Consider the following 23118-nt stretch of genomic DNA (forward strand, 5'->3'; position numbering starts at 1 on the left):
CCACATAATTATAACAGAGTCAGACAAGAATCAGTAGTAGATGCTAAAACCACTGGAGAAAGTGGTTGGAGAAGAGGTCGTTACCGCAAAGCATGGATTCGAGCTGCCTGCCGCAGAAGCCAATACTGAGAAGGGTGAGGTGAGCAGCAAGAAGGTCTTTACTGTACACCTGTATAGAAGAGACAGAGGGAAATGGGCTCCTCCAAAATCTGCCTCCTGGAGGGTGACTGGAGGGTTTTATACGGATGGGTTTTGGGTCTGAAGAGCTCAAGAAATTTGTTAGTTCCCCCGAGGTGGGAGCGATGACTGCGTTCCAGACATGTTGACCTTCTGTGAGTATTCTCAGAGATCCTCTGACACCATCCTAGTTCCAGTCATCAGATCAGCCCTTCGTTTAGTCTCTCTCTCTCCTCCAGATTTATCACTTGTTTTACTTCTCAAAGAGAAAGACAAGTTAATTTCAAACTTTATAAGATCATGGAAAAGACAAGGGGGTGGGGGGAGGAGGAAACTGTAAAATCACAAAATGACAGGGTATGTAAAAGTTAACTATGCAAGCTAGGTAAAAACAATACCATAATGCCCAGGTCGTTAGGCCTATATGCCCTCTTTCCCACACTGCCCCTTTCAATTCCGCCTTTTATTGGAGGTTTCTCAATCTTGGGAAACAGGGCACCGCTCATTCTTTGACTAATTCCTGCTGACTAGGGGCGCTGACCGGGGTGAGACCCTCCAGTACCCACTAAGGGTGATAAAGGGGGTAAATTAGAGTGGAAGTCAGTCGTGTCCTGGTGAATGAAATGATGGGCACTTTTATGATCTGATGAAGTGGTGCCTTGACTTATCAGGGCAAAATTTTTCTAGCCTTGAGGGTGTGTGTAGTCTCTTTTACCAATATATTTATAAAACAAGGAACACAAATGTAAATTAAAATTTCATGGTTTTTCTGTGCGAGCCATCGGGACTACTTGGGAACACTTATTCTTAGCCTCTCAAACCCAAACCACTACTTGTCTTCTCTCTGAAAATTTTTGGATCCATTTGACAGGGCCCACCGGTGTCAGAGAGGAAATTATACACGGGAGGGTTAGGGTATCTCCTATTTGTAGGGTTAAAGTTCCTCTAATTAAAGAATTATAGGAGCGTCACCCGTTTTCCCAGAGGCATCGTGATATCTCATCTGGAACAAAAGAAGAACGAAAGTCAAGATTATTAGTTTAGGGTTTTTGTGAACTTATATTTTAGGCCTTGGACAGGGTACAAGTGTATGACGACTCTTTAGTTTCTTCACTCTGTTCTTTTTTCTTCTGATGGGGCCGCCTTCACTTCCTCATGGTATACTCACGTGGCTACTACTCCTGCTAGTTTTAGAGATGAGTGGGTGGTCAATAGGACTTCGAAAGGTGCTTTCCGCTTAGGGGCCAGTTGGTCTTCTGGGTGTTGGTTTCTCTAAACCTTTAACAGGACCTGATGTCCTGGCTAAAACCTGTGGTGGGGTACATGAGAGGGAAAGGACAAATGGGGAGAAGCATATTGATTAACAGTGTTTATGACAATCCCTAGAGTATGGTCCCAGTCCCTTTTCTCCACCTCAGTCATTACAGAGGTGGGGAAAGTTGACCTTTTCAGGAATGATCTCCCATATATCAATTCATAAGGACTTAACTTGAGCCCGCTTCAAGGGGCCACCTGAATCCTAAGCAGGGCAATGGGCAATACAAGCATCCAAGTGGAGGTTGTTTTCTGACAAAGTTTTGCCAAGGTTTTTTTCAGGGTGTGATTCATCTTTTCTGTCTTCCCTGTTGATTGTGGCTTCCAAGCAGAATCCAGCTTCCCACTTATATCTAGGGTCTTACTGACTTCTGGGGTTACTTGTGCCACAAAGGCTCTTCTATTGCCACTTTGGGTTGAGATTGGCAAGCCAAACTGAGGAATAATTTCTTTAAACAATACCTTGGTTGCTCTTTGAGCTTGTTTAATTTGACAAGGGAAAGCCTCTACCCATCCTAAGTGACTTTGTAAGACAAGTTTTTTGGCCAAAAGTGTTCCGGCATCTCGATTTTTCTTACTGTCTTTTCCCTTTTGTCTCTATAGTTTAATTTCATTGTCAAAGACTTTCAAGTCAGTGAGTTCCAAGGCTTTTTCCAGGTCTTCAGCGGATTCAAATCCACATAGAAGAACTTTCTAGACATACCCGTTTTGACATCTACAACAGCAAGATCATTTTTAGCAAAAAGGTCACTGATACCAGTTTTTAATTCAGGAGCAAAGAGATTGAAAGCTGAAGTTGGCTCCACGGCTTCCACTTTGTTTCTTGGTTTCAGGGGAGGCTTTCTGTTTGGACATCCCCTTCTTTTGTTTTCCACGTACTTTTTTGACAGGCTCTTCCTCTTTTTCATCTTCGTCCTCTTTCTCATTATCTTCCTCATCTTTATCATCTTCTTCCTCCTCCTCTTCTTCATTTTCATCATCTTCCTCTTCTTCACCTTCAGCCACACTCTTGGCTTTCACAGCAACTTTTGTAGAAGCTTTCTTTCCTTTTGCTGGTGTAGTCTCCATGGCCCTTCATCAGAGTCGTCTTCTTCATCTTTCTCATCCTCCGTCTCTTCAGAAACTTCTTTGCCTTCTAAAGCCTCCCTGGCTTCTGTCGCCAAATCCACCTTGGCCTCCAAATCCTCCCCTGTCTCCACCTCGACCCGAAGCCACCTTTACCCCTAGGCTTGGCCCAACCCGAGGTAGATTTGCTGCCATCAACTTCACCATCTTTTATGGCCTCTTTGGCTTTGGCTAGTATTTCCCAAAAAATGGTGGGGGAATTTTTGAATCCCTGGACCAGAACCTACCATGTAAGATGCCTCTTAGTCCTCATTTTAATGCCTGTCCATTCAAAGGCAAATAGTGGCTGAGACTTGGTGTGCAGAGGAATGCAAAAGAAGGCATCTTTCAAATCGGACACGGAAAACCAAGCACATTGGCTAGGCATGGTAACCAAGGGGGTGTATGGGTTTGGCATCACCAGATGAATATCCTCTACACTTTGATCTTTCTTAGGTCTTGAACAAACGCGATATTCTTTTGTCCCTGGTTTCAACACCGGCAGGATGGGGGTGTCATATAGAGACCAGCAGAATTTCAAAAGCCCAGTTTCTACATATCGGTGTACCAATGGTGCAACTTCTTTTAAGGCTTTTTTCCGGAGGGCATATTGTTTCTGATTTATAACAGGTGCCCCGGGTTTCCGGGTAATTTTAACTGGTGCAGCTCACTTAGCTCGCCAGGGCCTTTTTGATGTCCAAACCTGTGAATTCGCTTTTTGCTAAGTGTGGAAAGGGATGCCACTAGGTGTCACTATTTTTTCTTGTAATCGGGCCCCCTGCAGTGAGCATGCGGTTTCAGGAGGAATTTGGGCCAGTATTCAAGACGTTTCGAAAGTGACTTGGGCCCCAAGTTTTGACAGAAGATCTCTCTCTAAAGGGGGGCCGGGTATTTTGGCATCCAAAGGAACTCACGATATAACAATTCTTTTTCAATTCTACAATTTACCGGTTGCAGGAAGGGGCGGGTGGAAAACTTTTCGGAAACTGCTATCACTGGGCAGTGCGCGAACCGAGGGAGATTCCGCCGTGTTCAAAAGTGAGATGGTTGTTCTCATATCCAAAAGGAAGTTAGTAGGACGCCCTGGCATCTCGAAGGCTACCTGAGGCTCACGGCAGGGGACAGCCAGTGAGGGCCCTTGCCCAGCCGTCCTTCCGATTGTCTCCTTGTGAGGACCCCTTGGTGAGCTTAGAGGGTGGCAGGCCGTGACCGGCTTTTTCTGACCTTGGGGCATCCCGCCCCAGTGTCCACGCTGTTTGCAGTAAGCGCACTGGTGCAGTCCTAGCGGTGGTCTCACTCCAGGCCCCGGATCTGTCTCCTTCCTGGCTCCCAGCCTCTTTCCTGGGCCTGAAGGGGTTAAGGTGGGGTCCAGCAAGGCCGCCTTTTGTTTCACTCTCTGTTTCTCCTTTGGTTTCCCTGCCTGGTCTCTTATTACTGAAGATCTTAAAAGTGACTAGCATTTGTCTTTGTGGTCACCCCTCAGCGTCCGCTCCAACTGGAACTTTTCCCAGGGGATATTGCCCTGCCTGGACTCCTACACACCCTCACCGAAAACGGTACCCTAACGGGTACTAGACGGGGAGACCATCCCTGATGAAGTCCGACCCACAGTGTCTGCTGCTCTTTCCCTGTCAGCCCCCGAGGGGCTGGCCAGGCCAGAATCCTGCTCAGCCAGCCCAGCAGGAGAGCTTGTCTTTCCAGAGTCGGACCCCTGGGCTTCTACAGCATCTCCCCTGTTCCGGGGAGGGGGAGCTCAAGCAGTGGCCAGAGCCCACCCTTTTAAAAGGAGATCCCCAGTTGAGGAATCAGGAAGCACCTTTGGTTTAGGCTTCCCCTAGAAAAGAATCTGGTTAACCCCAAAACCAAACCCACTGCCATCGAGTGGATTCCAACTCATAGCGACCCTAGAACCTGGTTAGAGGGGTTTAAAGTTCGGTAAAGAGACATAAAGGCTTGGGTATAGGGGACTTCGTCCCATTTCTTTTCTCTTTTACAAAATAAATCAAACTGAGAAATCGTACTAAAAACCAAAGAGCCATCTTGTGGCCAAAGTTCCTGATCTCTTAGCTGATATTGAGACCAAACATTATTGCATAAAAACACCATCTTTTTCTTAATCATGGGTTTATAACTGTACCTTTTCCAGTTTGCTAGGATGCACCTCATGGGTTCAGCAGGGACTGATGAGCCTCCCCCCCACGCTGGGTGCCCTTTTCAGATGTTTAGTAGCTATTAATGGGCAGATTCTTCCCTTTTGAGCCTGATGACGGTTAATTATACAGTCTACCTGGAAGTCTCTCTCTTTTTTAATTAACCTTACTTTGGTAAGGATTCCCCATATTTTCACCCTGGGCCCCCAGCCTCCCCAGAGATGCTTTTCTAAAAAACTTGAGCATGATAGACTTCTGCTGACCAGTGAGGCCAATTTTCAAAAAATATTCACAAATCTGGTGACAAATTTTGTACAAATAGGGATTGACATGATGATGAAGACATCACGAGAGCTCCAGGCTTCACACAGACAATCACACATACACACACAGGCTTTCAGCCTCACACAGACCATCACACATATACACACAGGCTTTCAACCTCACACAGACAATCACACATATATACACTTTTCAACCTCACACAATCACACATACACACACAGGCTTTCAACCTCACACAATCACACATACACACACAGGCTTTCAACCTCACACAATCACACATACACACACAGGCTTTCAACCTCACACAATCACACATACACACACAGGCTTTCAACCTCACACAATCACACATACACACAGGCTTTCAACCTCACACAATCACACATACACACACAGGCTTCCAACCTCACACAATCACACATACACACACAGGCTTTCAACCTCACACAATCACACACATACACACAGGCTTTCAGCCTCACACTCAGCTGCTCAGCTGGCTTTACACTCTGGGCTGCCTCAACCCCTCAGACAAACCTTAGGATGACAGAGGCGCCTTTGATCCCATTCACATGCCCTAAAACCAAGACTTTAGAGCCACCAGCCACCATGAGTCCTTTCTTGTGATCCTGCTGACGGGGCTGGTCACCCAAAGCAACACTGGCTTCAGAAACGAAGGGTTCAGGCTTTCCCCGAGCCTGCCCTGTCCACCCCAGCCCTGAGCGCAACAGGGAGAGGACTCGAGGACTCACTCTTTGGGATCCCTTCTAGGCCAGTCTTGCCTTTTACTTACCTCGTTCAGTGCGGTTGGGGACTGGAGGTGCTGTGGCAGGCCCAGAACTAACCGATGGCCCCCCTGGGAGGTAAATGGAACCTCCTGCAGCTGCTCGCCAGGAGGACCGTTGATCAGCCCCAGGCCCTGCCCCAGGGCCACGTGTCTTCAGTGGATGTTAAGCACCAGAATTTGTTACCACAAAGCACGGATTCAAGCCGCCTGCCGCAGAAACCAATACTGAGACAGGGGTGAGATGAGCAGCAGGAGGGTCTTTACTGTACACCTGTATACAAGAGACAGAGGGGAATGGGCTCCTCCAAAATCTGTCTCCTGGAGGCTGTCAGGAGGGTTTTATAGGGACGGGTTTTGAGTCTGAAGAGCTCGAGAAGCCTGTTAGTTCCCCTCTGAGGTGGGCACGATGTTGACCTTCTTGTGAGTATTCTCAGAGATCCTCTGACGCCATCCTAGTTCCAGTCAACAAATTGGCCCTTTGTTTAGTCTCTCTCTCTCCTCCAGATTTATCACTTGTTGTTTTACTTCCCAAAGAGGAACATAGGTTAATTTCCAACTTTATAGGATCATGGAAAAGACAGGGGGTGGGGGGTGGAGGAAACTGTAGAATCACAAAATCACTGGGTATGTAAAAGTTAACTATGCAAGCTAGGTAAAAACAATACCATAATGCCCAGGTCGTTAGGCCTATATGCTCTATACACCCTCTTTCCCACACTGCCCCTTTCAAGGATATTTACAGAGACTCAAAGTATCTCTCCACAGATTACTTACTAATAACACAAAGAGCATAAATAGGGAAACTTGGCAAAGTTAGTATCACCAGTAAGAGACAAACCAACAATAAGATGAACCGAGAAAGACACAACATCACTCATGTGGTGCTTCCGCCAAAAACATCTACCTTGAGTGTAATCATGTGGGAACAATCAGACAGACCTAAATCACTATAACAATATATTATATACAACATAATACACACTGTTATAAAAAACACAACTGCCCTGGACTCTTCAAAAAATGCCAATGGCTGCAAAGAAAAAGAAAGGCTAGGAATGTCCCAGATTAAAGGAGACTAGAGAGACATCTTACTTTAATGCAATGTGTAATCCTCGATTGGATCATGGACCAGATGGGAGGGAAAACACTGTAATGAATACTGTACAACTGGAAGAATTTGAAAAAGGAATGAAATTAGATAGTAATAGTGTATACACGTTAAATTTCTTGAATTTGTTAGCTGTGTGGAAACCCTGGTGACGTAGTGTTTAAGTGCTACTGCTGCTAACCAAAAGGTCAGCAGTTCAAATCCGCCAGGCGCTCCTTGGAAACTCTGTGGGGCAGTTCTACTCTGTCCTATAGGGTCACTATGTGTCGGAATCAACTCAATGGCACTGGGTTTTTTTTTGTTTTTTTTTTTGGTTGTAGCTATGTTAAATAAAAAATGCCTTTTTCTCAAAAGTACTTCTTTTTTAGGCAGGAGTAGTTAGGGGTGATGGGTCATAATAACTGAAATTCACATTCAAAAGGGTCAACAAATAATCATGCTCAGAGTATGTGTATATATAATTTTATATGTATATTTATGTGTACATGTGTATCTATAGAGATAGATAAAGGAAATGTGATAAAGCACATGTTACCAATTGGCATAAGGGCATCAATTGATCTATGGGTGTGTGTCAGGATTCTACCAGAGAAGCAGAACCACCAGGAGATACATATTAGGTTTCCTGCAAGGCACTGGCATATGCGACTGTGGAGCTGCCTAGGCAAGGGCGGAATCTGCAGAGCAGCTGCCAGGACAGGCAGGCGGGAACTCTTGGGCACAGGTGGAGGGTGTTGTCCACAGATGAAATTTCTTCTTCCTCAGAGAAGCCTCATTTCTGCTCTCAACCTTTCCACTGATTGAATCAGGCCCACCTAGTTTATCTAGGATAAGCTCCCTTCCTTAAAGTTAACTAGTATGGACTTTAATCACATTTACAAAATATCTTCACAGCAACACCTAGGTGTGTTTGATTGACTGACTGGGGATGACAGCCTAGTCCAGTCGACACATAAAACTGATCATCACAGGGTTTTTATTGTACTGCTTTTGCAGCTTTAAATCTTCCAAATAAATATTTTTTTCTTAAAGGTATAAAAGCCTGGGTGGTTGTTACTTGGTAAGGGATGGCACAGTTCTTTTCTTATCCGAGCTGAGGGACCAGACCTTGCTCCAGCCCAGCCCCCTGTGACTGACCTGAGAACTGGGTGACTCCAGGCCACCAAAGGAAGAGAATGTCCTCCTACTCAGTGAGCCAGGCCTCCTGCTGGTGAAAAAATCTAGGAGAACATATTTATGTTGGATTCAGTGTGGCTTCGAGTCATAGAAAGAAGGCCTTCTTCTGTATTCAAATCTTGATTTTAAAATTTCCTTTCCATCATTAACTCAGGGGTAGACATTTGGGTGTCCTGGAGTCTATTTTCTGTGCGTGTGTGTGTGTGTGACCATTTCAGACCACAGTGGTTAAGGGCTTGGCTGTTAACCAAATGGCTGGCAGCTGGAATCCACCAGCCATTCTTGGAAACATTATGGAGCAGTTCCATTCCATCCTATAGGGTCACTGTGAGTCGGAATCAGCTCTCACACTTTATGACGGTACTTGTTAATCATGTGTGGGCCTTGCTGACATACAGATTCTGGTGCAATAGGTCTGGGATGGGCACGGGATGCCACATTTCTAAGAAATCCCCAGTGATGCTGATGGTGCTGGTCCTAGGGTTACTTTTAGAGAAGTTAGGGCATGAAGGACTTTCTGGCAACTTATATATTGGCTACAGAAGGCATGCCCATTGTTCAAAGACCCTTGTTCAAAGATCTACGCAATAACTAACTGGCTGTCCTGTGGTAAGGGTCATCACTACGGTAACCTAATGAGAACTCTGTGCCTCTGCCTACTGCCCTCGGCTGCTCAGAAGCTCAGCAACAAACGTGTTGGTGGTTAAAGCCCTGAGATTGGATGAGCCATCTATCCAGCAGAAGAAGAACAAGTGGAGCTGAGAAGAGGTCCAAGAACTGGGCCTTGGGCGCACCATTAGGATAGACCTAGGTGAGTTCTCATGGACGAGGCTGAGATTGTGGATATTCTTCGTATCTGGAAAAGCAAAGGTAAGTGATGTTACGCCTTCCCTGGAATGAACAAGCGAATCAGGACCATACTGCTCTCTCCTGGAGAAGCACCTGAGTGAACCGCCCCTGGCGGAATCTGGAACAGGATTCTGTGTACCTTCCAGGATTTTGTGATAGCAGGAACCACGCTGTGGTGAAGTATCTACTTACATGTCTTTCTCCTCATTAGACCCAGGACTTCTTGAGAGAAGAACTGAGCTTTTTCATCTTTAAAGTCAGCATCTGACACATCATAAGTGTTCAATAAATATTTATTAAATGGATGAGTGAATGACATGGAATTAATAATATTTTTTATGGAGGATTAATAAGTACAAGTGACTCTATCATGGGGTGATTCGGGTAGAAAAGACAGTTGTAATAAGATGCTGCCCATAAGGTAGCACCACCGGGGGTATCAGGCCCAGCATCTAAACATTTATTCACAATTATTCACAAAGAAAATGAAGCATGAAATGCTATTTTGACCACTGAAACTTTCTCTTTGTGACCTGGACCTGACTGAATCAGGCATGATCTTCCTGGAGAATGACTTGACCATCTCTATTAGGGACTTAAAAATCTTTGTAGCCTTTGACCCAATAATTTCAATTCCAGGAAGAAAATAACCCAAATACACATCAAGATTTTTTCTTATAATAATATGTATTTTTTTTTATCACAGTATTGCTCATTATAGAAAAAAAAAAGTGGAGAACAGCCTAAAATTCTAGCATTAGAGAAATAAATTAAACTATGGAATAGCCATAATATGGACTAAAAGCAGGGATTTCAAAGACTCTCAATACCATGAAAAACGCTAACGATATCACGGCAGTGAAAAAACGCATCGTCAAATTAAAACATCCCACGATCTCAGTGTGGTAAAAATACCTAAGTGCACACACAGGCAGACACAAACACACACACCTGCACAAACTCACATGCAGGCACATAAGTCATTTATCTTCTTTATTTTCTTATTTGCTTTTACAATGAACAGGTAGTACCAATTTGATCATAAATAAAAACAAGAACTTGTACCTTCAAATGTGAGGAAGAGTTGGAAAATCTGCTTTGTTTTTTAAATCAGATTTGGCTCCACTGATGATGGCATCATTTTTTCCCTTCTTCGAGGTTCTGTCTGGAGTGAGAATTAAAAATAGCTTTGTGCAATAATAAAATCTATTAAGAAAACATTCTGCATCCCACTTTGGAGAGTGGTATCTGGGGTCTTAAACGCCAGCAAGTGGCCACCTAAGATGCATCAATTGGTCTCAAACCACCTGGAGCAAAGGAGAATGAAGAACACCAAAGACACAAGGTAATTATAAGCCCAAGAGACAGGGCAAATCACTTGAGCAAAGGAGAATGAAGAACACCAAAGACACAAGGTAATTATAAGCCCAAGAGACAGGGCCACATAAACCAGAGACTATGTCAGCCTGAGACCAGAAGAACTAGATGGTGCCCGGCTACAACCGGATGACTGCCCTGACAGGGAACACAACAGAGAACCCCTGAGGGAGCAGGAGAGCAGTGGGATGCAGACGCCAAATCCTCATAAAAAGACCAGACTTGATGGTCTGACTGAGACTAGAAGGATCGTGGAGGTCATGGTCCCCAGACCTTCTCTTAGCCCAAGACTTGAACCATTCCCAAAGCCAACTCTTCAGACAGGGGTTGGACTGGACTATGGGATAGAAAATGATACTGGTGAAGAGTGAGTTCTTGGGTTAAGTAGGCATATGAGACTATGTGGGCAGCTCCTGTCTGGAGGGGAGATGAGAGGGCAGAGCAGGTCACAAGCTGGCCAAATGGACACGAAAATAGAGAGTAGAGGGAAGGAGTGTGCTGTTGCATTGGGGGGGAGCAACTAGGAGTATATAGCAAGGTGTATATAAATTTTTGTATGAAAGACTGACTTGATTTGTAAACTTTCACTTAAAGCACAATAAAAATTAAAAAAAAAGCCTTGTGCAGGGGGGAAGGGGGTAGAGGGGGACAGATAGAGAGGAAACAATTAACAACTTTAATAATATTTTTCTAAATATGACTTTTCCGCCCTTATATTTCTAAGCCTAAAATAAATCTCAAATTTCCCAGCAAGATAAACAGGTTTGTATAAGTTTTTGTTTGGTGAGATAAATGCTCATCCGAGTCCGTGGTGTGCGCTGTCTACCCCTTGGACAAACTGAAGATGGGGTCTGCCTCACCAAAAGAGCTCTGCTTATTATTCTTATAATTGCAATAAAATATTTAAACAATAAATTTTGAAAAAGCTAAACGATGCTCTGTAGTATGTGGATCTTTAGCTGCGGGCATGTAGGATCCTGTCTGGGCCTCTCTGTTCTGCTCAGACCACAGCCCCTGCCACTTCTTCTCACCTGTCCAGAAGCTTGAAAACCTTTTCGGGAACCTAATGAGATCATGAGTAGCTTGGTGCCAACTTACACGTCAACAGGTGGGAGACATCATCATTTTTAAAAAGAAAGGTTCAAATAAAGCCAGCTTCTGACTTTTTTTTTCTGACTAGTTGGGCTTACAGGGAAGACAACTACAACCTCAGGAAATCTCCTTCCCCTCCCCCCACAAAAAGCCCTTTTAATTTTTTTCCACCCAATCTCCTTTAGCAAAGGTAAAATGGTAAATATTAGGGAAGATGAAAGAAAAAGAGAGAGAGAGCACTCCAGAGATAACAGGGGAGGGGAGTTCCAGGTTAAAAAGAAGAAAGGGGAAGAAGAAGCATCAAAAAAGGCACAGTAATCCAGAGTTGCCCTGCTCATGGTGACAAACGCTTCTCGGAAATCCTGAGCGAGAGACCTCCTAAGGTTCTTTTGAGGATGCTCACTGGACTCCACTCGTGACATCTGAAGACTAATTTATAAAAATACAACTTTAAACATGGATAGATCTCTCAAAAACATGCTGAGTAGAAAAAAGCCAGACATAATGTAAAGTCCCATTTACAGGAAGTTTTACAATAGACAACTATTATTATGGGGAGAAATCAGTACACAGTTGTCTCTGGGGGTGGGGACCCAAGCTGACTGAAAAGATCTGAGGGAACTTTCTGGGGTGATGGTCATGTTCCATATCTGTCAGGGGTTCAGGTTACACAGCTGTATGCATTAGTCAAAATTAAGTGAATTTACACTTACGGTTTGTGCATTTCACTATAGGCAAATTTTACAACAAATGAAAAATCTGCAAATAAACACTGAGTTCTAGTTAATAACATGCACGCTGAAATGTTCAGGGGTGAGGTATACCCACTCTTCAATAATCAACATGGTTAGGTTCCAAAGAACAGGTCATTATAGGAAAATTGGCATTACGTGAAAATGGAGGATGCTCACATCAGATCACAAAATGGAGGATGAGTACGTCATTACATAACTGCCAAATTACATCATTACGTAACTGCCAAACCACTGAAGATAATGGCGCAGACAAGTTGACACATAACCTTAACCACCACATCCAGGGTTACTCTCACCTTGCACTCTGGCATTTGTTACTGCCAGACGTGTACTGTTAACGCGCAAAATAGTTGGATAGTAGTTTACTATTGTCACAAATGCCAATGTCAGATAATGAGAGAGTTAATAAGAAGTAGGAGTATACTGATGTTTTCAACTTACTTTGAATGCATCAAAAAAAAAAAAAGGACGTGTAGATGGACAGACAGGTAATAAAGCAAAGTAAAATATTAGTGGTGTAATCTAGGTGGTGGTGGGCAGGTATTTGTGAGTGTCCACATTTACCACAGAAGGAACAGGAATCCTCCTCCAGCCCCAGGTCGCTAAAGGAAGTGAAACTGAAGGTTACACCAACAATGAGAAGGAAGTCAGAGCAGTGACATCCCATAGATTTGGAAAGGGAACCTTGACCACCGAGATCTGGATGCCAGTGGGATTGCTCAGCCCCACCCAGGACGCCTGTTCTCCTCATGGCCACGGCTTCTGCAGGGCTGAGGTCCAGAGACAGGCCAGCACTGCACACACCAGCTGCCAGGGTTCTGGAAGCCACTCCCTCCTTCTTCCACTCAGCTCCTCTGGCAAACGCACTGCGTGAAAACGAATGCTGACTTGTAACACAGAGCAACGAACACTGTTCACGTGATGGACCCTGGCCTCCCTGACAGATTGACCAACTGAGGTGACGAGGAAGAGTGCTACAGATCTGTTGGGGAAAGCGAGTTCCAGGAGGAGGGCATAGCTAGGGCAAAGGCCCTAAAGCAGGGTCTTGCCCCTGGCAGGGTCTGGTTGTACCCCACATCCTCCAGCAAACCTCCCAGCTGTTCTGCCAAGGTGGGGGTCTTTCTGAACCCGAAAACACTGAGGTCACCTCATGACACTTGACATGTGCTCCTGGGTGTGTGTGTTTGCAGGCATGTGTGTGGTGTGCATGCATGTGTGTGTGTGGTCTGTGTATCTGTGCATGTATACTGTGTGCATGCGTATGTATGGTGTGGCGGGTGTGTGTGCATACATATGTGTGTGGTATTATGTATACGCACATGTGTGTACACGGTATGGGGTGTGTGGAAGTGTGTGGCATGGTGTGGCGTGTGATGCACATGTCTGGGCATGTGTGGAACCATCTGGAAGTGTACATTCATGAAGATGACTTTAAGCCTTGGCACCTGTGATGTCAGACACCTGGTAGTGAACATCTCCCCGCCCCAGGCCTTCCTGTGCTGCTCAGTGTTGCTGCAGAGGGGAAGGGGGGGGAATGATGACAGGACTTCCGCTTCCATGTCCTGTCATGACTGGATGGCAGAGCCAGGCCTGCAAGCAGCCGGCCCAGAGTCCCAGGACTCTCGACTCCCTGGGAGGGCCTAGGGCATGAGGCCCGCCCGAGATCTGAGCTACAAGGAGCCAGAGACCAACATGTTAGGACTTCTCCCACTGCTGCTGTCCACAAACCCAGCCTCCTGCTCCTCCTCACAACAGCCTGGGGAGTGCAGAGAAAGCAGCCTGGGCAGGGTGGAGATGCTGCAGCCGCCACATATCACCTATGGCACATGCTGCCCTTCTGGGGTGTTCTGGAGCTAAAGGATAGGACTGGGTGTCCCCACACATGCCGTGTGCTGGGCATTTACAGGGGCGTGGTGACTCATCCCAACCCTGGCTCAGGTTACCATCTTGTTTTCTAGACAGGAAGGCTACTAATAATAAGCACAAGCGACAGGGCACATCTGAGGTCATTCTCACCAAGCAGGCCCTCTTCCTCCTCCCCCAATGCCCCTGCTTCCTCCACCACCACCACACCCCCATCTTTCTCTTTAACCTTTCTCTGGACCCATTTCTCAGGCTTCTCTCAGGCTCATTCATGGGTGCCTTACTGGGGGGCATTCTAGTCCCTGCACAAGCACCCTACACTCATACCTGCTCTAATTCCCCACATGCAGCACACCTGTGGTCCTGACACAGGGCCACAATAGGAAGCATGCAGATGTTCAAGCTGCCCCACCAACACACACACACCCACCCCATACTCCCACCATTGGCAGGACCCAAACGTCATTCCTGATGGGGGAACATGCTGTGCGGAGTCCTTAGATTTGCTGTCACCCTCTCCACAGCTGCCCGGGGTGGGATGAGAAACCGCGGTAGAGAGCCTATGCCCCATCCTTCAGAGATAACCACGTTCTCAGAAGTGTCTGGCCAGGGGCAGCGTTTGCTCCCTGCTCTGCACATCTCCACACTCCTGCCTTCCTTTATAACCGGGAAAGGCATCATGTGCAGCCTTCTTTGAAGACCCCACACTCCCACCAAGATGCAAGCACTATCCCTGCTACACCCAATGCATATCTAGTGGCCCATGACTCTTCTAGGGGCCCCTTAACCACAGTGGGTTAGTGGTAACTGGGCCTCAGGCCAGCAGGCGTCACAAGCTAACACTTAACATTAATGCTCATTGTTAATATCATTCCATGTGTCAGATTCCTGCTGATCCAGGCCCACTCGTTGTCTAGCCCCAAGATCACAGCAGGCTTGAGCAGGTGCTGACCATCACCCTGGCCACTCCAAGACAGCCCTTCTGGGTGCCCTTCAAAGGCTCAGAGGCCTCCCAGTGTTCCTGGCAAAGCCTGCCATGAGGTCATTTCACAGGGTCACGTGCAGGAATGGAGAATGGGGTTAGAGAAGAAACCAAGCCAATCATCTATTGAGAATAGCCTCCCAAATTCCCCAGCCTTGGAGCCCTATTTCATCCAGGCCTGCACCGGTCCAAGCACAGTACCCAGCTGATCACATTCCCTCAGTCTGGGGAGAAACAGAACTAACAACTGGGTTAACACAACGATATGGGGGAAGCTCGAAAATACAATGCTGAGTGAAAGAAGCCAGACACTGAGGCATTCACACCACCATGACTCCATTATGAAAAGTTCTAGAATGGGGAAAAAAAAAATAATAGTAAGTCTACAGGTACAAACGGGCACAAGAAAACTTTCTGGGGTAATGGAAGTCTTCTAGGTCTTGATGGAGGGTAAAACTGGTACATACATTTGTTAAAATTCCTCTGTCTATACACCTAAAATGGGGCATTTTATTGTATGCAAATTATATATCCTTAAAGTTGACTTTTTAAAAATCAGATAAATTTTCCAAGCAGTAGACAGAGGACCAGAGCCAGCTGTGTAGCTGGACAGGGAGGATAGGCTCAAGTGCTCAGACACTCATTCCCTCAGCTGTCCACACCCTTCTCTTCTTTCCCCCTCACCAGCTGGTGGGGTGTTCCTGTACCCTTCCACCCCCAGACCCCACAGGTTATTGTCTTTACAGCTGCCAGGGTGAGATTCCAGATCCAATTCCTTTTCTGTTTAAAAATCTTCCAGAGCCTTCCTGTTCCTACAACAGTCCAGTCCAGACCCACCTCAGGGCCTTTGCACTTGCTGTGTCCTCAGCCTAGAGCTCCCTTTCCATGATCTTCTCAGAACTTCTCTCAAATGTCTTTTCAAAGAGGCCTCCCTGATCCAGTTCGAGCAACACTTCCTCCCTCTTTATTATCCCTTCTATTTTATTTTCAACAGCCAGCTGTCACTCTCTGATCTTAATTATTGATCACTGCCTCCCCCTCACCAAACACACACACCCTAAAGCCAGGCTGTGCAGTACCACAGCCACCAGGCAAATGTGGCTATGGGGAAATTCAATCAACACCTAAGTATAAAATACATACCAAATTCCAAAGACTTAGTACACACACAAAAGAAAATAAAATATCTCACTAATAATCAGTGTATAAGGAATACATGTTGAGATAATATTTTGGCTGTATCGGGTTAAATAAAATATATTATTTGAGTTATTATCACCTGTTCCTTTTCACTGTTTAAAAATTTTCATTGTGCTTTAAGTGAAAGTTTACAAATCAAGTCAGTCTCTCACAAAAACTTATATACACCTTGCTACATACTCCCAATTGCTCTCCCCCTGTTGACACAGCCTGCTCTCTTCTTCCACTCTCTCTTTTCGTGTCCATTTCTCTAGCTTCTAACCCCCTCTACTCTCTCATCTCCCCTCCAGGCAGCAGATGCCAACATAATCTCAAGTGTCCACCTGATCCAAGAAGCTCACTCCTCACCAGCGTCCCTCTCCATCCCATTGTCCAGTCCAAACCCTGTCTAAAGAGTCGTCTTCGGGAATGGTTCCTGTCCTGGGCCAACAGGAGGTCTGGAGGCCATAACCACCAGTCACTTTTATTTTTTAACGTGGCTACTAGAAAATTTAAAATTTCTCATGGGGTGTGATCTACGTATCTATTTGGTAGGGCTGTTCTACAGCTGTACAATGCCAGGTCCATGTCTCACTCATCCACCTCCAACCATCCTCAGGCCCTAGACCACCTGGCCCAGGGTAGAAGCTCAAGGAGCTTTTGTTGATTGAATAAATAAATGAACAGAAACCTGATGAGAAAAAGAGAACTCAGTGACCTTTTCAAAATATAGATTAATTCAAAACAGGGCACAGGGGCCTTCCTGAGACTCGGAAAATGAAACTGCACCCCTGCCCCCCGGGAATCACTAGACAGTGACCCAGTGACCGAGTGCTTACTTCGCACTGGGAGAGCACTGACACTGACCTCCAGGAACCACTGGCCACCCAGGAAGGAGGATGGCTGTTTTCTCCTCTTCAGAAGAGACAGGCTTCAGAGGTCACACGGCTTTGTCAGGTACGGGAGAGGGGTGACTCAGGGTGAACCAGGCCTAGGAACTCCAGGGAAATAGGAGAGGGGCCAGGGAAAAAGGAAGGAGGAGCAGGGAGGAGGGGCAGAAAGGAAAAGGAGGAGAAAAGGGAGGAGAGGAGGAAGGAAGGAGGGCAGAAGAGGGGGACCAGGGAAAAATGGGAAGGGGGGAACGAGTGAAGGAGGGCTAGGGAGAACGGAATGGAGGAGGGGGGAGAGAAGAAACGGGGGAACAGGAATGTGCGGAGCTGGGGGCGAGGAGCAGAGGAGAGAAGCTGAAGGAAAGAGGAACGCTCACGGGAGGAGGGATAAGGCCTGAGGGGTGAGGCGGGCGGGAAGAGCGGCCGCCCAGGAAGAGGCGGGCGGAGGGCGGCCGGCCAGGAGGTCCGGCAGATAAAGGCACAGCGGCGAGCGGCGGTGGAGAACCTCTGCGCTCTCGCGCTGCCCTTCGGCCTGTCCGTCCGTCCGTCCGTCTGCCTGCCCACACCGCCTGCCATGGCCGCGCCCCTGCGCGCCCCGCTCTTCCTGTTGGCCGCCCTGGCCCTGGCCGTGATGCTGAGCTCGGCGGGCGCCGCGAGCCCCGCCAGGCCCCCGCGCCTGCTGGGCGGCATCATGGACGCAGACGAGAACGAGGAGGGCGTGCAGCGCGCCCTGGACTTCGCCATCAGCGAGTACAACAAGGCGAGCAACGACAAGTTCCACAGCCGCGTGGTGCAGGTGGTGCGCGCCCGCAAGCAGGTGGGTCCCTGGCCGGCTGGCCCGAGCGCAGGACTGGGCCCGGAGGGCCGGGGGTCATGAGCGCGGGGCAGGGCGCCAGCCGGCTCCCGGGCCGGGCCGTCGCGTTCGGACGGTACAGCCCACATTCTCGCCCCGGGCCGCCCGGCGGCAGCTGGTCCACCGCCACCCGAGCTCCCCGCCCCGGGCCCCTCCCTGAATGCCTCGTCCTGGTCGGGTCCCTCCGCTCAGGGTCCCTGGCCGGCCCCTCTGGAGTACTGCTCTCCCACCCAGCCTGACCACTTCCGGAGTTCCTGCTCCTCCCAGGTCCCAGGCCCCTCCTGGGTGCCCTTATCCCAAGGTATCAGGCCCCTCCACGAGCACCTCTCCTCCCCTGGTCCCAGATCCCTCCCCCAGTTCCCTTTGCCTGGCCCTGGCATCTCACCTTGCCCTCTCCCAGGCCCAATCCCCTTCAGAATTGTCCCCTCTTCCGGGCCTGGCCCCTCCCTTGGCGCCCCCGGTGTGTCCCCTCTTTGCCATCCTCCAGGCTTCCTGCAGACCAAACCTCCAGACTGCAGCCTGCGCGCATGGGTTTGAACAAGCCTACTGCTTCTCACGCAGCACAGTTTCCCCAGTGGACCCAGTCTTCCGCAGGGCGTCACTGGGCCTGGCCTAACTACTGCCCTCCCTGGAAACCGGGTTGGCACTGCTGGCTTGAGTGCTTTTATTTCTGTTTTAAGCATCAGTGCGGCCAGACGCTCCTTGGCTTCAGGGACAGTGTCAGAGTCTCGCTTAGCCAGACCCCAGTGCATCTTGTGAAATGGACGCTTTGACTGGAGAAGAAGGGAAGACAGACCCAGACACCTGCGCGTCCTGTCTAGTTTTGCCGCTAAATGATTTCTTAAGGCATTTCTTTCGACAAAATTTTGGGCTTGCACAGCAGTTGCAAAAATTGTGCAAAGACTCTCTGTAGCTCTTTAACTTGGGTTCCTCAGGTGTTGATACTTTACTATACTTGCTTTACCTGCCTCTCTCCCCACATGTGTGTGTGCATGGGTGTTGTGTCTATATACATTAATTTTTCTGAACAGTTTAGAGTACACCGTTCAGTGTATTCATCCTAACAACAAGGGGACCTTCTCTTCCATAACCTCAGTACTGAAACCAGGAAGTCAGCACTAATACATACCATCATCCAATGTGCAGACCTTATTCACATTTCCCGAATTGTCCCAATAATGCTTTTATAGCAAAAGACACCCCCATCATGAAGGCACTGAGCCTGTCTCTTCAGCCTCCTTTAACCTGAAACAGTTTCTCAGTCTTTGCTTCCTGATCTTGGTATTTTGAAGAATCAAGTCAATTGTTTTGTAAACTGTTGCTCAATTTGGGCTGGTCTGATGTTTCCTCAAGATTAGATTGGGTCATACCTTATGCACAGATTAGGTGTGTGTCCTCTTGCCAGCGCCCTCTCAGCTGTGCCACCAAAACTCACCAAGCCTCTGTTTTCTCATCTGTGCAGTGGGAACCTGGCCACCCCTAGCAATCATCCTCCTGAGGCTGGGCCCCTCACTGTGCTCCTGAGTGCCCAGAGGTTCCTAACAAACACCATTGAGTGAATTCCAGAGCCCAGGGTCTTGCATAAGAATCCAAATTTGCTCTAGAGATTCCTAAAAAAAAGCCCCTGGGAGGTGCTTCCCTCCCCTCTGTGGGACCTGGGAGGAGCCTGGAGGGTCTGTGAAGCACATTCCCCCACCCTGATGTGAGCATGCCTCTGCCACCAGCTATAGGAGTTAGGTGCCACAGGGTCAGGTAGAACTGACCACTGCCTTGGCTGTGTAGTGTTGCCTGTGACCAGAGGAGGGGGGTTGGGGGGGAACATAAAGGAAGGGCTCCTGGGCCTTGAACTTGTCCTTGAAGGAAAGCTAGAATTCAGACCTGAGGGCCATCATCCCGTTTGCAGAGCAGGGCACAGCAACACAGCAGCAAACATGTTGCATGGGATGCAAGCACTTAAAGTTGAAAATTGAGATGAGGGGTCAAGACCAAGCCCTGCAACAGTGGGCTGGCGCTGTCCCCTTTGGACTGGACGGTGCCCGCTGAACTGCTCGGTGAATATGGCACTAACTTGGGGTTAAGTACAGGCTTTATAGATCGTCAGACCTGAATGTGTCTCATTTAGAAATGGGAAAACTGACATGGGGGGATAGGGGTTGGCAGTGTGGGAGGTCACATGACCAGTGCCTAGCACCCTGGTCCCATGATTCCTGGTCCTGTGCTTTTCCACAGTTCAGACCATGCTTGTCTGTGAGGTGTCCTGATAATGAGGAGAGGGTTCAGTTGTGTACTGTAATCTCAAATGTAAAAGACAGGCAGATGTGTAAAATACTCTAGAAAGATTTCCCTTAAAAATAATATTTAAAATGGAGGTACTTTGAGGGACAGTCTTTATCGGCCTAAAAACTTCATGTGTGTGAAGCATCTCATTTCCTAATGTCAGGTGACGGAATAAGTAAATCTGTGCTAAACAGAGGAGTGAGATTCTCGACAAAACGCCAGTAACTGGAAGTTAGCTCAAATGGCTGTTGTCGTTAGGTGCCATCGAGTCTGTTCTGACTCGTAGCGACCCTGTGTACCACAGAAGGAAACACTGCCCCATCCTGTGCCATCCTCAGAATCGTTGCTGTTTGAGCCCGTTGTTGGAGCCACTGTGTCAATCCATCTCGCCGGTGGCAACCTTCCTAAAATAGACCCAGTGTCTCTGCCTCCTTAGCAGAACTTAGCTGTACCTGTGCTGGTGGCACAAGGGTCACTGTGGGCTTTAGCACTTGCCCTGTGGGCTCCTGGGACTGTTTATTTACCTGCCTTCCATTCTGAAATCCAGTTAATGGGCTCCATCCGAGTCCCCGACCTTCCCCTTCAGTGTCTGGGCTCCCTCCGAGTCCCTGACCTCCCCCTTCAGTGTCTGGGCTCCGTCCGAGTCCCTGACCTCCCCCTTCAGTGTCTGGGCTCCATCTGAGTCCCTGACCTCCCCCTTCCATGTCTGGGCTTGGCTGCATGAGACCCCTTGCTGAAGCCATGCATGTTGCTCTCTAAACTAATTACTTGGGGGATGAGGTGGCAGCCACGGTGCCAAGAGTCAGGAGGAGGGTGGCTTGTGTGCTTTGTGGTGGCAGTTCTGGCAGCTCAGGGGTACTGGCCCGAAGACATTAAGGAGCATGCAGTTCTCACATCTCAGCAGCCACACAGTACAGTCAGAGAGCTGTGTGGATAAGATTGACACACGGTGCTGGAAACAAACCCCGCTCTCCTGCACGCACAGATCGTGTCTGGGGTGAACTACTTCCTGGATGTGGAGATTGGACGAACCACATGTACCAAGTCCCAGCCCAACTTGGCCAACTGTCCCTTCCATGACCAGCCACAACTGAAGAAGGTATGTGCGTGATACGGGGCGAGGGGCAAGTCGTGCACAGGAGAGGGGTGGGGTGCATATGGAGCGCATACAGGTGGGTGTGTGTGCTTCCACATGTGGTACATATAGGTGTGTGCCTGTGTGTGTGGGAGGGTGCAGGTGGTGGGTGTGGGTGCACATGTGTGGGGTGCATACAGGTGTAGGGGGGAAATGCGCCTATGTGTGGGTGATTGTGGGTGTATGATTGACTTGAATTCTTAAGGGGAAGGTTCTAGTTTGGAATTGGAGCACCTTTAAGGAAGCAGTGCGTGCATTTGGGGGTGTTGCCTACAGGACGGAAAGTGACAGCTGCTGGGGTGGCTTCTGCAGAGAAAGGGCTGTGCTTAATCCCACCCTTGGCTCACGCTGCCTATAGCCACACTGAGCAGATCCCCTTGGCTCACATTGCCTACAGCCACACTAAGCAGATCAGTGGCTATGTGGAGGCCTGTGAGCAGCCTAAGCCCTGTGGCTCTGCCCTTGCTCACGAAATAAATTCCAGCCTCTCCCGCAGGCTTTGAATGGGCCCTGAGAGGTCACGGTCTTGGGAATAGCTGTAGTTCCCTCTTGTCAGCCTTTCCATGCCCTTCCTTTTTCAGGGGTCATTTTCTGGACCCAGGTCTCCAGCCCCCGGGTTCCTGCATCTGGACCTGTATAGGACTGGTCCAGGCACTGGAGGTGGAGGGAACACTTTCCCCTCCCTGCACCCCTGGGCTGCAGAAATGCCCTCCTATGGACTCCAATGGGCTGCTCTTACAGGGCTGTGCTGGGGCAGGGTGAGGGGAATTCCTCAAAGCACAGAAACTGCTCCTATACTTAGCACGATGGGTAGGGTGGTGGGAGGTTATGTTCCAGAGTGTTCTGGGACCCAAAGGAGAGGGGGCCAAATGTCTCACCACCATTATTCCCCGCCCTACACTTCTACTTCTAATGGCTGGGACTTTTTCCCTGTAACAGTAGCCGTCACTGACCACCCCTCTCTCTTTCCTTCACAGAAAGCCCTCTGCTCTTTCCAGATATATACTGTTCCTTGGCTGGGCACAACCTCCCTGACGAAATCCAGCTGCCAGGACGCATAGAGGGCTGCACAGCAGCCGGCAGCGCTGACCACTCTCACCCTGCCCTTTTAGAGCGCTGTCACTCCTTTTGGGTGTCTTAGCCCTTACTTAGGTTGGTGGTCCCACCCTGCTCTGCCTAGCATGCCAGCACCAGGGGAACGATGAAGGCCTCTCGGTGTTTTTGGAACAGCTAAGTGGCTCTAACCCTGCTCCCTTTCATTGCTTTTCAAATGCACCCAGCCCGTGGTGCACCTATTCTGCTCTTTATTCAATAAAAATAACATCAGCTGCTTCTCGACTTGTTCACTGCCTTCAGGATGTGGATGTAAGAAAGATGTAGGCAGTTCCTTGAACAGGTGCTTTCTGTCCCAGTGGCCTCTAGAAGAAGACGAGGAGGCAAGAGCTGGCATGACCAAACATGTGAGACAAGCATGCTATACTGCCATTGTCCAAGTGATCGAAGGCCAGGGAGGTTAGGTCACTGAGCGGGCACAATAGCAGGCCAGGGCTCTGAGCCCAGGCAGCTCAGTTGCAATGGCTCTGGGTGAATAGATGAGGGGGTGGACAGGACCTAGAGCTGGACCTGGAAACTTGACCACTTCCTTTGAAGAGAGAAGTTGGGATAAGGGGGCTGGTCATGAGAAGCTATCAATAGTGCCCTAAGCCCAGGGTCAGTTCTCAGCCCGGTGATAAATTTCATTCATGAACATGGAATCAGTCAG

General features: G+C 48.3%; 1 protein-coding gene across 1 annotated transcript; it reads left to right on the forward strand.

The window, feature by feature from the left end:
- Positions 1–17578: 17578 nt before the first annotated feature.
- On the forward strand, positions 17579–22694 carry LOC100675856 (cystatin-C). The gene is made up of 3 exons (XM_003411620.4): positions 17579–17908; positions 21207–21320; positions 22334–22694. Exons 1-3 carry the CDS (start codon positions 17666–17668, stop codon positions 22415–22417), a joined length of 441 nt encoding a protein of 146 aa, XP_003411668.1. The 5' UTR covers positions 17579–17665; the 3' UTR covers positions 22418–22694.
- Positions 22695–23118: the final 424 nt, after the last annotated feature.

The sequence above is a fragment of the Loxodonta africana genome, chromosome 24, assembly GCF_030014295.1.
Source record: "Loxodonta africana isolate mLoxAfr1 chromosome 24, mLoxAfr1.hap2, whole genome shotgun sequence".
NCBI classification, from domain to species: Eukaryota; Metazoa; Chordata; class Mammalia; order Proboscidea; family Elephantidae; genus Loxodonta; species Loxodonta africana.